The sequence below is a fragment of the Haemaphysalis longicornis genome, unplaced genomic scaffold (assembly GCF_048455015.1).
Source record: "Haemaphysalis longicornis isolate Haplotype H1 unplaced genomic scaffold, Haemaphysalis longicornis Haplotype H1 scaffold_4, whole genome shotgun sequence".
Lineage (NCBI taxonomy): Eukaryota > Metazoa > Arthropoda > Arachnida > Ixodida > Ixodidae > Haemaphysalis > Haemaphysalis longicornis.
This window is the reverse complement of record NW_027526361.1, coordinates 95,162,151-95,177,026: the sequence shown is the minus strand read 5'-3', so window position 1 is coordinate 95,177,026 and position 14,876 is coordinate 95,162,151. Positions and strand designations below refer to the sequence as shown.

Here is a 14,876-nt window from a genome sequence, read left to right as displayed (position 1 = left end):
GCTTTTTAAATGACAAGTAAAAACAAGCCCAGGCCTATTCCGCAGTGTTGTGTCATTCTTACACGATAATTAAATTCTGCTCGAGTAGGAAATCACGACTTGGCTACAAACTTTTCATAGAAATAAATTTGTAATGCCTGCTAAAGTATCGCCCCAACGACCTTATCTTTCGTCAGCTGATTGTTTTTTTATTCGCAAACATTCAGTGCAAAGGTTTAACGTATTACCCTAACAGCAGGCAAGGAACGCCCTTTATAAAGCCTCGCCCCACAAACCTTATTCTTCGTCAAGTGATTGTTTTTATTCGCATAAATGTTCAGTTCAAAGGTTTAAACCATTACCCTAACAGCAGGCAAGGTCCATTGTCGCGCTCATTGAAACGGCTCACGGGAAAACGCACGTGAAATCCGATTATTATAATTTTTCCCTGGAGCTAACCTCTCCAATGAATAAATACTTCTCTCTGTCACACACGCAGCTCGTTTTTGCCGGGGATCATACAGCGCGCATAAATGAGGTTTGGTTACATGACAAGGACGTACATTCATCGCTACGTTGCCAGTCTGCTGAAATCCAATTGTAATTTTCTTTGCAGGCTTACTTTGAACCAAACTACTATGAATGAAACTGCGGGATGGTTGGGAAAGGCTGAAACCGAATGCAGTCATGAAGATAACAGCGCGTCAGCGACAGTCCTCAGCAAGTTCTCCATGTAGGGTTTTATTAGTGAAATTGCTTCTGTAGGCGCAGCATTTGTGTACACGAATAAATCACATGTTCACTGGAATTTTCGGGGGGGGGGGGGGGGGGGGGTTCGTAAAAGTAGAGCGACAGTATGGATGTAATGTGTTCAGATATGCCCGTAAAGTATCTCCTGTAAATGGTGAGGCGGGGGATGGGTATCAATGTCAGATAATAACAAGGGAAAGACAGGTGTTTATATACCACAAAAAATTAAATATTTGAATCATTTCCGCAAGAATACTAATAAAGAAGTTCACATTTCATCTTACCAGCATATTTACACACTAATGCCGCTCGGCACCTTATTCCTTGGGGTGCGGCGGGAGGGGGCGCTTTTTCTGCGTGCAATATGCAATTATGCCAGTTCTATAAAATTATAAATTGTTTGTAAACATTGTTTGTAAACAGTAGCTAGCTCCACAATACTGAAATTTTTACGCTGAGGTACATGTACGGCTGCTGGCAGCATGTATACAGGGTGTTTCAGCGAACACTTTCAAAAATTTTTAAAAATAGGCTCTTCGAGAAAAAAAGAAACCCTCTTCAGAAGGAGACTGCTAGCTGCGGCGGACGCCAGGTAGTATGAAGGGCGTGCACATTAGTTAGGTGGGTAACTAAACTCTACTAATTAATTTCTTAATTAGCGGAGTTTGGTGGCTATTGTAAATGGTGATTTTGTAGCCCCGGAGAAGACGTTTTCACATCATATTTTAAAACAACGAAAAAGTCGGTGTTTAAAGCCCTGTAGCACGAGGAAACCTGCCGTTGTTTTTCGCTCAAAAACGAAACTCGGCGTTCGAGGAGCGCTGGAAGTCTTGAGCGAACGCAACGTCCGCTGGTGACGTGTTTCAATGAATGTGGCGGCCAATCCGAAATGTAAGTGCAATTTTCCCTAGCTAGGAAGCCTCAGCATGCGGCCACAGCCGCGAAAGCCTTCCTCACCCAGCAAACAAACCTTTCCTTTGTCTGATGCGCTTTCTAACACGCAGCGATTACGAACGAACAGCAGATAAACCTGACGAAAAAAAAAAAATGAACGAATGGTGACGTTTCACATGTTGAACGACTGGTAGCCACTTCAGATGTGGACAAGACAATGAAAAAAGAAAAACAAAACTGTCGCCAACGCCCACTAGCGCTCCTGAAACGGGTGACCGCGCAGTGGGCGATATGGCTAGCTTTTTTCTTGCGCCTACCAACGAAAGAAAAGATAACGCTAGCCGTGGTATAAGGTGATCGTTGATCATTGAAAAAATACAGGAGGCGATGGCGTTGATATAAGCTGATTCCCTAGCGTGGGGAATCACCAGAGCCTTCTTGAATTTGGCGACACAGTCACTGCAACACGTCATCAGCGGATGTTGCGTTTTCACTACACTTCTGGCGCACCATGTGCTCTGCGTTTCGGTTTCATGCCGGAAAAATACTTGATTTTTGCGGGCTGCAGGGCTCTACAGAGTGCCTTTTTCATTGCTTTAAAAACTGATCGGTTATCGTCTTCTCCGTAGCTACAAACTCGCCATTGGCAATAACCGCCAAACTCCGCTAATTAAAAAGTTCATTAGACAATTTTAGTTAATTAACTATGTAATTCGCATGTTTCTCATAACTGCTGACGTCCGCCGAACCAGACAGCTTGTTTCTTAAGAGAATTCCTATTTTTCTTGAAAAGCCTACCCTCAGGAATTTTTGAAAATGTTCACTGAAACACCCTGTATAAGTGCTTTAAACGATGGGTAGCGTGTTTGGAACAACGTTTTTACAAAGAAGATAGGTAAAGGTTTAGACTTAGCGAACGTCTGTTGTTTCCCGCCTAAGGAAGAAGATTCGTTTTTAATACAATGAAGTCTACGTCAACCACTGACGCCTAACACAGGCACAGGCCATTAGCTTACAAGGCATACTTCGTTCCTTTGATAAGCCTTTAGGCAACAACAGCACTACGTGCTGGCTAAGCTTCGCAAAATAGAAAAGCTTGCGAACGTGCGCTTGTTCCTGAACGTATCGTGCACCGCAAATGGTCGCGCGCTGCGCATGCTACCCAGCTGCGGTGGGAGGCGTAATGGCGGATGCCGTAGCAGACGACGCGGCTGTCCTCACCCTCAGCGGAGCGCGCGAGCATCAAGGCACCCTAGTGGTGTAGCGCACCGCACATCGAAACGCGCTGTTGGCAGCGAGAAGCATTGTCACCGCATATACGATCGCGATAAATAAATGCGAACGTAAAGAGCGTACGGCATTCGGCGCATTCAGCTCAGCCTCGCGACGAACAGCTTATCTGACGATTCGTGTCAAAGTTCGGTATGCGCTGGCTGTGGCTAGGCTAAGTGGCGCTAGCATGAGCTTTCTAGGGGCTGGTCATCAATTAAAAAATCTATCCGATTAATAAACAGGACTTAATCAATTAATTGATGGGTTAATCAGTTGGTGCCAGAAACTACACTTCGAGCTCGAATTCACGTTTTTTTTTTTTTGCTTGTTTGCTATGGTGCAAACGGAAGAGTCATTTCTTTAATTTAAAGTAAATATATCGTGTGTGGTTGTCCAGATTGCACGCTAAACAGACCCTCGCGTAGTAGATGCAGCTGGTATATGGTGGGTAGAACACCTGCTTAGTGTCGCTGTTTCTCAAAGAAGTGAATCAGGCACCTTATATTATGTCGTTTCCACTTCAAACGTGCGGTTTTAATTATGGCATATATACGAGCTGGCTATGTTATGTTGTAAGGCGACAGCGTAAGATAATCTAACGCAGAGTTTTGGGTAGCTTGATTTCTGGTTTAATGCAGTCACGTAAGTTGAAGCGATTAACAGCTAAATTGTTTTATCACGATTAAGGCATTAATCGATTAATGAGTATGGTAATCTATCAATCAGCCACCTGTAGCTTTCATCACAATGGTCGCGTGATACTATCGATGTCCTTGCGGTCCAACTTATCCCGTAGCAATCGAGGCAGGGCCGTAGCCAGAAATTTTTTTCGGGGGGGGGGGTTTAGATTTTGGGCAGGGGGTAGTTTTGCTGAAAGCAACAGTAAGTTTTGCTTACGTGCTGCCTGGAAAAGATTTCGGGAGGGGTTCATCGAACCCCCAAACCCCCCTCTGGCTACGGCCCTGGATCGAGGACCCGACGATGCAAGCACGACAGTGTCATTTGCAAAGGATACATAAGCTTTATTTTGCTTGTCCTTTTTTTTATTTCATTAAAATATTCTGTTACAAGCGTGTTGTGTAAGGGAAAGGTAATTCTGGTAAGTTGCTCAACGAGTAGGAACTTTTTGGGTGTGGTCAGTGTCACTAAAGGAGAAAATCCACATGCCCATGACTGTTGAAGATCTGGTTTACTGTTGCGATACATTTGCATGCACTGTGCATACGTACCCCACACATATATATTAAACACAACAAGTCTTATTTGTCACATGTAATGAATATGAGCCGTGCTTTGCTCTTCTTTATTTCTTTATTCAGAGATTACCCCGCACGCATTGCCAGAAGGTGCTACAGGAGGGGGTTCATGGACATAAACAAATCTTCATTTTTACAGCACACTTGTAACCTGTTCTACTCTTTAATGGTTTTTACAAAAAATGACTTAGCGAGTAGGTCTGTCCTGGTACGCCATTCCCTTATTTTGAAAACATGGTCAGTTCTATGTGAACGGTATATAATGAGGTTCTTTGAAGTATTTTTCTTTGTTAATTCCTGCTTTATTGTGAAATATCTGAAAAAAGAACTTTAACCGCAATTTTCGCCGTCGCGAGGAAACCAGCTCCCACCCAAGTTCATTTTTCTTCTGAGTGCAACTATCTCCCCTCTTGTACCGTCCCAAGACGAACCTAGCCGCTCGGTTTTGAATTTTCGCTAGTCCATCAGACAGTGTTACTTGGGAGGGATCCCATACGGCACAGGCACAATCTAGTATAGGTCTTACACATGTCAAGTAAGCCCTCTTCTTTAGGTTTTGCTCTGATGTTTTTAAGTTGCGTTGCATGAAATTCAGCGCCCTAGACTACACTACACTACACTACAAAACACTACACACAGATATTTATAAGTAGCAGCTTTTTTTACAGGTTCATTGTTTAAAAGGTACCCAGTCTCAATTGGCTTCCGTTTCCTTGTAAAGGAAACGTGAACCCACTTTCTATTATTTAAATTCATTTTCCACGTAGAGCACCAATCCTGAACATGTTCCAAGTCAATTTGCAGTTGGGTAGAGTCACTCTCACTTCTGATTTGTCTGTACACGACGCAATCGTCTGCAAACAGTCTGACGCTTGAATGCATACCTACTGAAATATCATTAATATAAACTAAAAACAAAAGTGGTCCCAATACAGAGCCCTGCGGGACTCCCGACGTCACATCAACGTACTCAGAGCTTTTGCCATAATGACACATTGTCGACGTTGACTCAAATAATTTTCTATCCACTTAAGCACAGCACAACGGGATCTGTGTTTAATAATTTAAGTTTGTTACAAAGAAACAAATGCGTTACCGTGTCGAATGCTTTACGAAAATCTAAGAAAATACAGTCGGTTTGTCCCCCTGAATCAAGGTCAGATGCCAGATCATGGTAAAATTCAACAAGTTGCGTGGTGCACGAGAACCCCTTGCGGAACCCGTGTTGGTAGTTTGTTATGATGTGGTTTTCCATCAAGTGTTTCATTATTCCGGAATAGAGAATATGTTCCATTAAAGAAATTGGTCTGTAATTTTCAACATCCTTTTTCGATCCCCCCTTATGGACTGGAACGACATAAGCAATTTTCCAGTCAACAGGTAAAACGCCCGTGAACAAAGATTTTTCGTAAATTATGCATGTGCAGATACAGCGAGATCCTAAGTCGCTCGCCGAGGCAACCACATGACAGCGACGGCTCGAGCGACTGAGGACGGCGATTTCAATGTTGCCGCACTGCACATGCATATTAACGCGCTAGGTACGCTGGTTGTTTACAAACATTTTTTTTGTTCATTTGTCATAAAAAACATGGCTGAAAAATATTACTCCTTTCTACCTTGCTTTTTGCACTTCATTGCATCTCTAAAACTGGTTTGGGTATGTATAGCGCGCGCTTTTCCTTCTGCGCCTTGTCTCTCGGCCCCAACGTAAATGCCGTGAAGAATTTGCTTTCTTGACGTCGTTTTTGCCACACGGGTCTCACCGAGTGTGTGTGGGAGCCTTCTTGCTTCTGCTTCAGCATGTACACAAGCTTTGCCATGCAAAGCTTTCTTTGCCGCTCCATCGCAAACGCCGTTTGTGCGGACCTAGCACGCGCGCCAAATCTCCCCCCCCCCCCCCCCCATTCTCTTCCAAAATCGGAGATTGCGTGATTAAGTAGGGGCTCTCCTATTGACCCTCTCACGTAGGCGGACGGATATGTGACGTCAGAAGCACGTGACCGGATTATCCGGCCGGGCGGCGCATCCACACATGCGGAGTTACGCGGAGTGACTAGCAGACGACAGCGCCGAGGAACAGGTTCCATTCCCCGCCGAGGGCCACCGCCGTCGAGCGAAAACATGCGGAGGCATTTTCTTTCGCGGAGCCACCGCGGGCTATCCCTACCGAGGGGCGGAGCCTAAAACCGGTCACGTGAGCGGGTCCCGCGGGCCAAAAAGAGAGGGTTTCTCCGTCGTGTGAATATCCGCGATCGGCTACCGGCGGCGCGCCGTTGCTCCGGCCGTCCCATTCGGCCGGAGAGAGCGTAATTTCAAGGGGCCGTGTCGGCACTTTCCGCCGCAGCGCGGCGCCGATGGTTGAAAGCAGCAGCCGTCCGTGCTGCCCCGGTCCGCGAAATGGCTTTTGACAGCTTTTGCGCTCTGTATGGCAAAAATAAACGGCCATAGCTGCTTTTAGGAATGGAAAGTAATATTACAGCACCTGGTGATGCCTTGATCCGCGGGGAAAAGTAGTTCGTCGCTAGTAGCGTCGCTCCTCAAGTCTCTTGCAAAATCGCTCCACATGGTTAGCGCTTTATATACGATATCGTTTATACCCAGACTGTCAAACCTGCACTCTAATATATTGCCAGAAAGGTTTGTGGTTGGCTCTCAATCTATCATTAAGTTTTTTTAAAATAGATATCTCTGGCCTCTTCTATACCTTGTTTATATTCTTGCGTAATCTGGCACAATTTTTCGTAATGACAAGTCTGTTAAGTTCGCTTGAATTTAACAAACAGGCACTTTCTTCTATTGATTAGCTGCAAAAGGCGAGATGTAATACCCTCTTCAAGAGGGCCTTTAGGGGTAACATGAATAAATAAATGTCACCCAAGGCTTTCTTCGTTTTTTTTAGTTTGCAAGAATCTACATTTGGTACATGTTCGTCTATGAGTTCAAATAACTTATTTTGGAAAAGCCTCCAAAGTTCATGCACATCCACATCATCCGCCAGGCACTCGAAAACAGGTAAGTAACTATAAAGTCTTTCACATATACTGGAGTAATCACCTTGAACAAAAAAGAGCACTCTTCTATTCCCGTGGCACTTCTGTCGAGGAATTTTCGTTTTTATAGTTGCGACTACGGCCTGATGGTCACTTATACCCGGGATGACAGTGACCAAATTTACAAAGTTTGGCAAGCTGCAAAACAACAAGTCTAAAATACTGTTTTCACGGGTTGGCTCGTTAACATACTGTAGTAGCCCATAAGCATCTACAATGCTCTTCATTTTCATGTTTGCGTGGGCACACGTTTTCACTGCGCACATTTATCACTCCAGTCGAGGTCGGGTAAATTGAAGTCACCGGCAAGCAACATAATTTGATCTGAAGCTTCCGCGATTACTTCGCTCAATGCTTGCAGTGTCGCTATATTAAAGTTTAGTGGTCAATAAGCTTCGACGGTGAACGAAAAATTATCAGGCAAAGTATACTTTACACCACACTGCTTCCACCGCATCATGATTGATACCAGCTGGAGTTGACAGCTTCTAACTAGAAAAATTCTTAGTCTAGCTAGAGACGAATATTTCCAGCTTGCAGATATTTTTCCTTCTAGCTGGAGTGACAAATTCTAGCTAGAAGTAAATCTCAATCCAGCTAGAAATGAACTAGAAACTGAATTTATAGGTAGAAATTCTGCCTATTTCAAGCTAGAGGAATTAAATTTCTGGTTTAATAATCGAGCAAAAAAAACCATCAATTTTCACCTGGGAACGACGAAACATGTAATAAACAATTCCAAACCTAATGCCATGCGTGGTGGTGTGTCTTTCAGGCTTACATAGAAAGAAATCTTCCATCTTCGCTGTAGATCAAGCCTAGCTTACGCAACCCATTGGACCACAGACGTTCATCGGACATCCGGTGTTGGACATTTGGACGTCCGTCAGACATCCGCAGAAAGCCAGCGGTCGTTTTGCAGACGTCCGTAGAATGGTTTCATGCAAAGGAATTGCTCCTCCTACGAACGTCCGACAGCCGTCCCAGCCGGATTTTCTGACATCCGGCGGATGTTCAAAATCGGACATTCCCAAACCGCAATTTACAGGGGATGTCCAGGGGATAACAAAATGCGGATATTGGATGTCCGCCGGACGTCCGTTTCTACTCCCAAATTTTTCGAATACGGGAGAACCTATACTACCTGTAAGCCTCAGTGCTTTATTGATAACATGTCTTGAAGCACTACTCCACCTTTAAGAATACTTGATACAAAAGCCCCTTCTGGGAAACAAACAACCCTAGCTATACGCAACAAATGCTAAAACAGCAACACGGGAAAAATTAAGGCAAAAACAAGCAAAGGAATGTTTATGCACTATGAGCCCCATTGCGGTTTGACTGATGACCCGAAGTATATAACCTAAAAAGAAACACTGTAGTCATTTGGGGACAGGTCGCATGCCGTTTCAAAGATACCTCCCAGCACGAAAGAAGTCATCTGCAATGATGACCAAAAAAAGTTGACCCATAGTCGCAACTAAAGGGCATCCACATGAAATTGTCAGCCCATACAACCTGACATATGGCATTTTTTACCCTTGTGTGGCTTTTAATACTGGGGAGGAGCCTTATGGGGGCTGATGTATGTTCAAAGAAACACAGGAATTCAATTTCAGGTGACAAGCAGGGTCAAGCAGGGCACATGCCTTCTTTCACACATGTTCAAGCAATAGCATGCAGGCATACTTTCCTTGCAAAAGAGACAATTTTTAACAGTGCCCGATGTTCCTCGAAAAGTAACATAGAATTGCTGCAGGAACATCACACAATAAGCCTCATGGGAAACTCCACTAAGAATGCAGGTGTCCGGCGCCATTTTAAAAAAGGAGCCCATTCCAGAGCAAACTTTAATGCGCCCTTTTTCCGGTGTTCTGCGCACATCCATGCATGTCAGACATAAAGGCTTTACTTTTGCGCACATCCATGCATGTCAGACATAAAGGCTTTACAAGTTCTAAATGTAACGGCTCGCACTCCCATAGACCAACACAACGGGTTAACTTATGTGTAGTACAAAAAAAAACACAATTGTTTTAACGGTATATGGAGCTCTACCGACCCACAACTTGACTTTATAAACAGTGCTCCCTTAGGAGCTGTACATGTCAGTCCGATGCACTGTAGCACATCAGATGTTTTTTGGAGAAGAAAGCCATCTGAAGTTCACTGCATTTAAGCCAGTGTGTTAGTGATGCAGAGCTCTGTGCATAACATGAGTAGAAATGAAAAACCTTAAAGATACCTTAAACGAGCATCGGAAAGGATAATCTGTTTACAGCAATGATGACACCGTGTCAGGGGGGCAGCCAGCATGAGACACTTTATCTCCTTTGCTTTTTTGAGGCATAAAATCCTGGTAGCTTCCCAGAAGCTTCCCCCAAACACATTGTCATTGCTGCTGTAAACATAAGCTTGTTCCTATCCCCATTTCCGAGATCCCTCCAGTCTTTCATCCTTGAAGAGTAAAAAAGGTAGGCACAAGGCTGTTGGCTAATTCTTCGCACAAAGAATGTTAAGTTCAAATAGAAACATTCAAGCCATGAAAGAATACGCAGACGTACATTGATGCCGACCCACACACCATTCAAGTGTATTTTTGCCATTTAGCTGATACATAAAATAAACCTCATCATACCAAAAACAAGGGAGAAACATGACTATCCCTATACATAATACCAGTTTCAGGTATCAGCTAGTACAAAAAAAGATAATGCCCCCCCCCCCTCGTTTCACCTTTTCATTACAGTTCGTGCTTCCTCCTTTAAGCATTTGCCACATGTTGGAAACAAAATTGAATGAGCTGGCATCAGACTCAAGTTTCCTCACTCTCCCAGTGTTCATAGGTGCACCTATACAATATCATTACTTGTACATGGAACAGATGCGACAAGTACTGGAGATCAGCTGTTTATTAAAAGAAAGCACCATCTCAGTGGGAAATTAAATGAGAAAGATACATGTAGCCTGTGCATTTGAATACGTATCAATGGCGACACATTGCGATTGGCAGTTTCCATGGGTGGTGCATCTTTTTCCTCAGGTTGGTCCGCAAAGCTGCAGTGTGACCTCAATCAGGCACTCTACGATGGTCGTTGATACCAACACATCATGCATTATCTGCCACATACCCCCCAATCCCAATTACACTTCTTTCAGTAGTATGGCGAAATTGCTACCCGGCTGGCTAGTAAGGCCACGATGTGACGGCGGAGGAAAAAATTTTCGCTTGGAACCAGGTGTTGTCATGGGGCAAAAGAGGCTCTCTCCGAGACCCCCACCTATTGGCATGCTGCACACACTGCTTCGCAACGATCCGCAAAATGGCTTTCTCCTCTCTGACATTGGTGCTAGTGTGGGCACCCGTGCACGTATCGGCCCTTTTCCTTCAGCAACACTGCTGGCTGTGGTTGTGCGCCTTCTCATGCGTCTTTTGTGGTATGCGGCGTGTGAAGGCCTTGAAGCAGAAGTGGCAGTGGAAGAGCCTCTCGCAATTGTGCCTGTGCACATGCCTGTCCAGTGTGGTCTTGGCAAATGCCATGGGGCACGGGTGGCAGCAGTACTGTTGCTCGCCAGTGTAGGTGCGCAGGTGGACGACCAGGTGGCCCTTCTGCAGGAAGGCCTAGCCACAGTGGCTGCATTGGAAAGGGCGCTTGCCTGTGTTCGCCTAGTTTGCCACGAGCTTAAGACTCTGCACTTCTTTACTTTCTCACTGTTTCTAGCTGCCCCTTGAAATGATCTTCACGAGAAGCCCACAGGACAAGCAGTGGACATCTGTTGCTGTTTACTAGGAGAAGTCGCCCCGACAGGCACATACACGGCATGTTCATTCGTATCACTGCTTATTTTCAAAAGAAGTGTGTCTTGTTGCTTGTACCCATCTCAAAGGTGCAGCACAAGTTGAAATAGGCATCATAGGTGGTCGCTTCTTACCAACATGGAATGGCACTGTCTGCCACAGGTCCCACTCACAATAACACTTTCTGCAGTAGTGTGGAGCAATTATAACCCAGCTGGTGACACCACAACGCGATGGAGAAAAATTTTGCTCGCAGCAAGGTGTCATCGTAGGAGGAAACAAGCTCTCATTCCGAGCCCAGCACCTCTTGGGATGCTGCATTACACTGCTTCGTAATGATTGCAAAAAGGGGCTTGCTGCCCTCCAATCTCGTTAGTGCTGGCACACACATGGCTGGGCACCTCCACTCCACTGCTGGTGGTGGCTGTGCGCCTTCTCCTCGTGCGTTTTTTGTTGGTTGCGGCGTGCAAAGGCTTTGGGGCAGAAGCGGCAGTGGAAGAGCCTCTTCCCTGTGTGGGTGTGCAAATGACTAGCCAGGTTGGCCTTCTGGGCAAAGGCCATGGGGCACAGGTGGCAGCAGTATGGACGCTCGCCTGTGTGGATGCGCAGGTGTTTTACCAGTGTGCTCTTCACGGCGAAGGCCTTGCCACAGTGGCTGCACTGGTGGGGGCGCTCGCCCGTGTGCGTGCGTGCGTGGTCCTTCATGTTGCACGAGTATGGCGTCATGTAGCTGCACTGTTGGCACCAGAGCAGTTGACTTGGTGGGGGCTTGTGCTGCTTCTTGCGATCGCCCACAGAACAGGGTGAGCCTGCATAAGGAAGGGAGGGTGAAGAATGAGAGCCCTTCCAGAGAAAAACATGGTGGCATTGTGCCAGCAGTGAAGCGGAAGAGAAAACAGCAAAATTGAGAGGAGTTAGCATCTTTGTTGGTGCCAGGCAACCAGCTCTGCACTGGCCTGATGGACCTGGCTACTGCCTATTAAAGCAGACAAACTGTCCTCTTGCTGGCTCAGCAGTTGGTCCCTCAGAAGGGTTGATAAACTTTGGAATCGCGGCTTGTTTAGGAACGCCCCATCTAGTGCTTACGCCATAAATAAACAGTGCTTGGTCCTGAAAGGCATGCCAAGCTCATGCCTGCAGAAAAGTTTCAAGAATTCCTGCAGTTTTCTGGCCACATTGCTGGGGTCCCAAGGAGCAGCACCAACGGAAAAGGCAATTGCTTCGACTTGCCCTTTCTGAGCAAGTTTATGTCAACTAATTGTGGCTATTCATGCCACCACCTGCATTCCTGACTTCCATGTATACGCATAGGGTCAAACGCAACAAAGCATAAAACAGATTGAAAGACTAAGAAACAGTGTGTGGTATAACAAAAAAAACCACGGCTGCTCTACGGCTACTAAGTTGAGCACCTCAGCAGTGGTTGTCATGTTCGGTGTAGATAATATGCACACGAATTGGGTTATCCCACCGCCTGAGAACAAGCACAAAAGACAATTATTGCTTTCTGGTGCTGTTTCTGAATGGCAAAGCATGCCATGTGATTAAGTTAAAAATGTGATTAGGTTAAAATAGTCCTAATTCTACCTCTGCTACCAGTGAGAGTTTCCCCTCACTACAGGCAATAAATGCTTCAACAGCAACATCAGGGGGAAAAGGGCAAAAACAAGCAACGAAATACATTTGCAACATGATGACAATTGAGGATTTATGATTAATGACACAAAAGTTTAGAAACTAAAAAAATTAAGTTTACTTGGTTACAGGTCGATTGCTTTTTCAAAAATACTGCAGGCAGTAGGGATGTCAACCTGTTGTCATGACCACCAAAGTCTCCCCATATTACAGAGAAAGAATATATCCAGAAGGCTAAACGGCCCATTGCGGCAGGCATAGTTTCCCAAGCCAATGGGAAACTCTAAGGAGGCAGCTGCGAGCGAGTGACCAGACAGTGTCAGAATGAAAACAAACTTGGACTACAAACTTTCGCATTCGCACCTGCAACAGCAAAGATGAGGGTAGTGACATCTTAAAAAAAGAATAAAAAAAGTTAGCCATCACAAGTAATTCCGGGGCGGCACAGTGCGATACTGGTCTCCAGTCCGATTGCGGCAGGCACGCAGCGTCTCTCACGAACAACGTTGCTCAGTTAACCTAGACCAAGTGCTTGTGCTGCTATGTGGCCGCTCTAGGAAGCGCCATTTCCACTCGTCATGTTCTTACTTTGTGATCCATAGTCGCAACAAGCATAATCCACATGCAGTTGCCACCACACACAACATACCTCACATAGCCAGATTGTGTTTCTTATCTTGGCAAAATCTGGAGCCATTCTTTATTTGAATATAGTAACATAGGTAATTGTCAAGTGACACTTGAGTATGGCACGTGCCTCATTACACGCATAGTCCTGCAGTAGCATGCACACGACTTCCGGGCAAAAATAACTGTAAGAGTGCGCAATCCTCCCGCAGAGGAAAGCGCAAACAGTTGCTCCTAAATGATAGACGATAATTCCTCACGCAAAATGCGGAAGAAAATGCAGGTGGCTGGTGTCATTTTTAAACCAGCACTTCAATGAACGCATCTTTCCAGTTTCGTGTGCGCATCCATTCATATCAAATATAGGGGCTTGGTAGGCTCCAAGGCAAGAGTTTGCGTTTCCACAAACCAGGGGCGGTATTCTCGTAACTGTCCCTTTTGCGTCCCTTTCATCGTGACGTACTTCCGTTTAAGCAGTAGGCGTTGGCAGTAGGTTTGCCACGCTTGCGTTACGTCACTTCCGGTTGTTTGCTTTTAGCCAATCAGTGCTCGCCAAAAGGGACACTTTTGAAAGGGACGCAAAAGGGACAAAACTCGAGAATACCGCCCCAGAACAGTGTCCGACATCACATTTACTACAAAATGCAACAAAGTGTTTTATACTACAAGAAGCTGCATCGGCCCACACATTTACTTCATCTGCTCACTTGCGTGCCTGTAGATATCAGCATGATGCAATAGCAAAGCTCAGATATCTTTTGAAGAAGTGAGACAGCTTAAGTTCAGTGTATTTATGCCATCACATTTGAGACAGAGGTCGCATAACATAAAAATAGCAAGGAAGAAATGGAAGGCTCGAAGGATCTGTTGAGTGGGGGTGGGAGAACAAATGAGCAGCGACAACACTGTGTCTGGTAGATACACTGACAAGAGAAAATGTTGCGGCCACTCAGGTTGTTGATTGGTAACACATTGTAGAGAGATTCCTTAAGATTCAACCCTTAGAGAGTGGCGACTTTCTGGGTCTTTATTGTGTGGCTTAGGTGCAGCAATTGCCAGCAGTTCTATGCGAAGCCAGGCCTGCCTTAGCGAGACATACTAGCTACTGCTACTATTTCTAGAGACATACACTGGTGCCAACTGCCACTGAAGTTTTCTTCCACTCAGCGAATATTTCAAGGAAAGGGAAGCAAGCCATCACGAACGACTGAAGGGGGAGGCATGACTTTCTTGATGTATACCAGTTTCTAGTGTTAGTACCCTATCCTTCGGCCTCCCTTTTATTTCTTTTCATTGTGGTTAACACTCCCTCCAGCAATGAATTTGCCAAATGCTAGGAACAATTTTCAGTGACGTTGGGCATCAGTTTAGGTCCGTGTTTCTTTACTGTCTGGATTTTTTTGCTGCGCCTCAAAACTGCCTTTGCAGCATGTACACAGGACAAGCACTGAAAAAGTACTGCTTTTTATGGCAAAGGCACCATCGCAGTGGGATTTTACGAGCGACACACACACAGCACGTGCGTTATCTTGCGTAACAATAGTGACGCATTGTGATAGCTCCTTTTAGAGAGGAGTCTTCTTGCAAGTGCTGGTCTGCAAAGCTGCAGCA

The 14,876-nt window shown here is 45.3% G+C and overlaps 1 protein-coding gene across 1 annotated transcript in view; it reads right to left on the bottom strand.

Moving 5' to 3' along the window:
* The window catches only part of LOC144179847 (uncharacterized), a 79,900-nt gene that overhangs the window by 42,836 nt on the left and 22,188 nt on the right, over positions 1 to 14,876 (bottom strand). The window contains exons 4-6 of the mRNA XM_077708275.1: positions 11,387 to 11,812; positions 10,918 to 10,943; positions 10,662 to 10,826 (exon numbers count right to left, since the gene is read on the bottom strand). Coding sequence (XP_077564401.1) covers positions 10,662 to 10,826; positions 10,918 to 10,943; positions 11,387 to 11,812 — 617 coding nt within the window. The remainder of the gene's footprint in view (positions 1 to 10,661; positions 10,827 to 10,917; positions 10,944 to 11,386; positions 11,813 to 14,876) is intronic.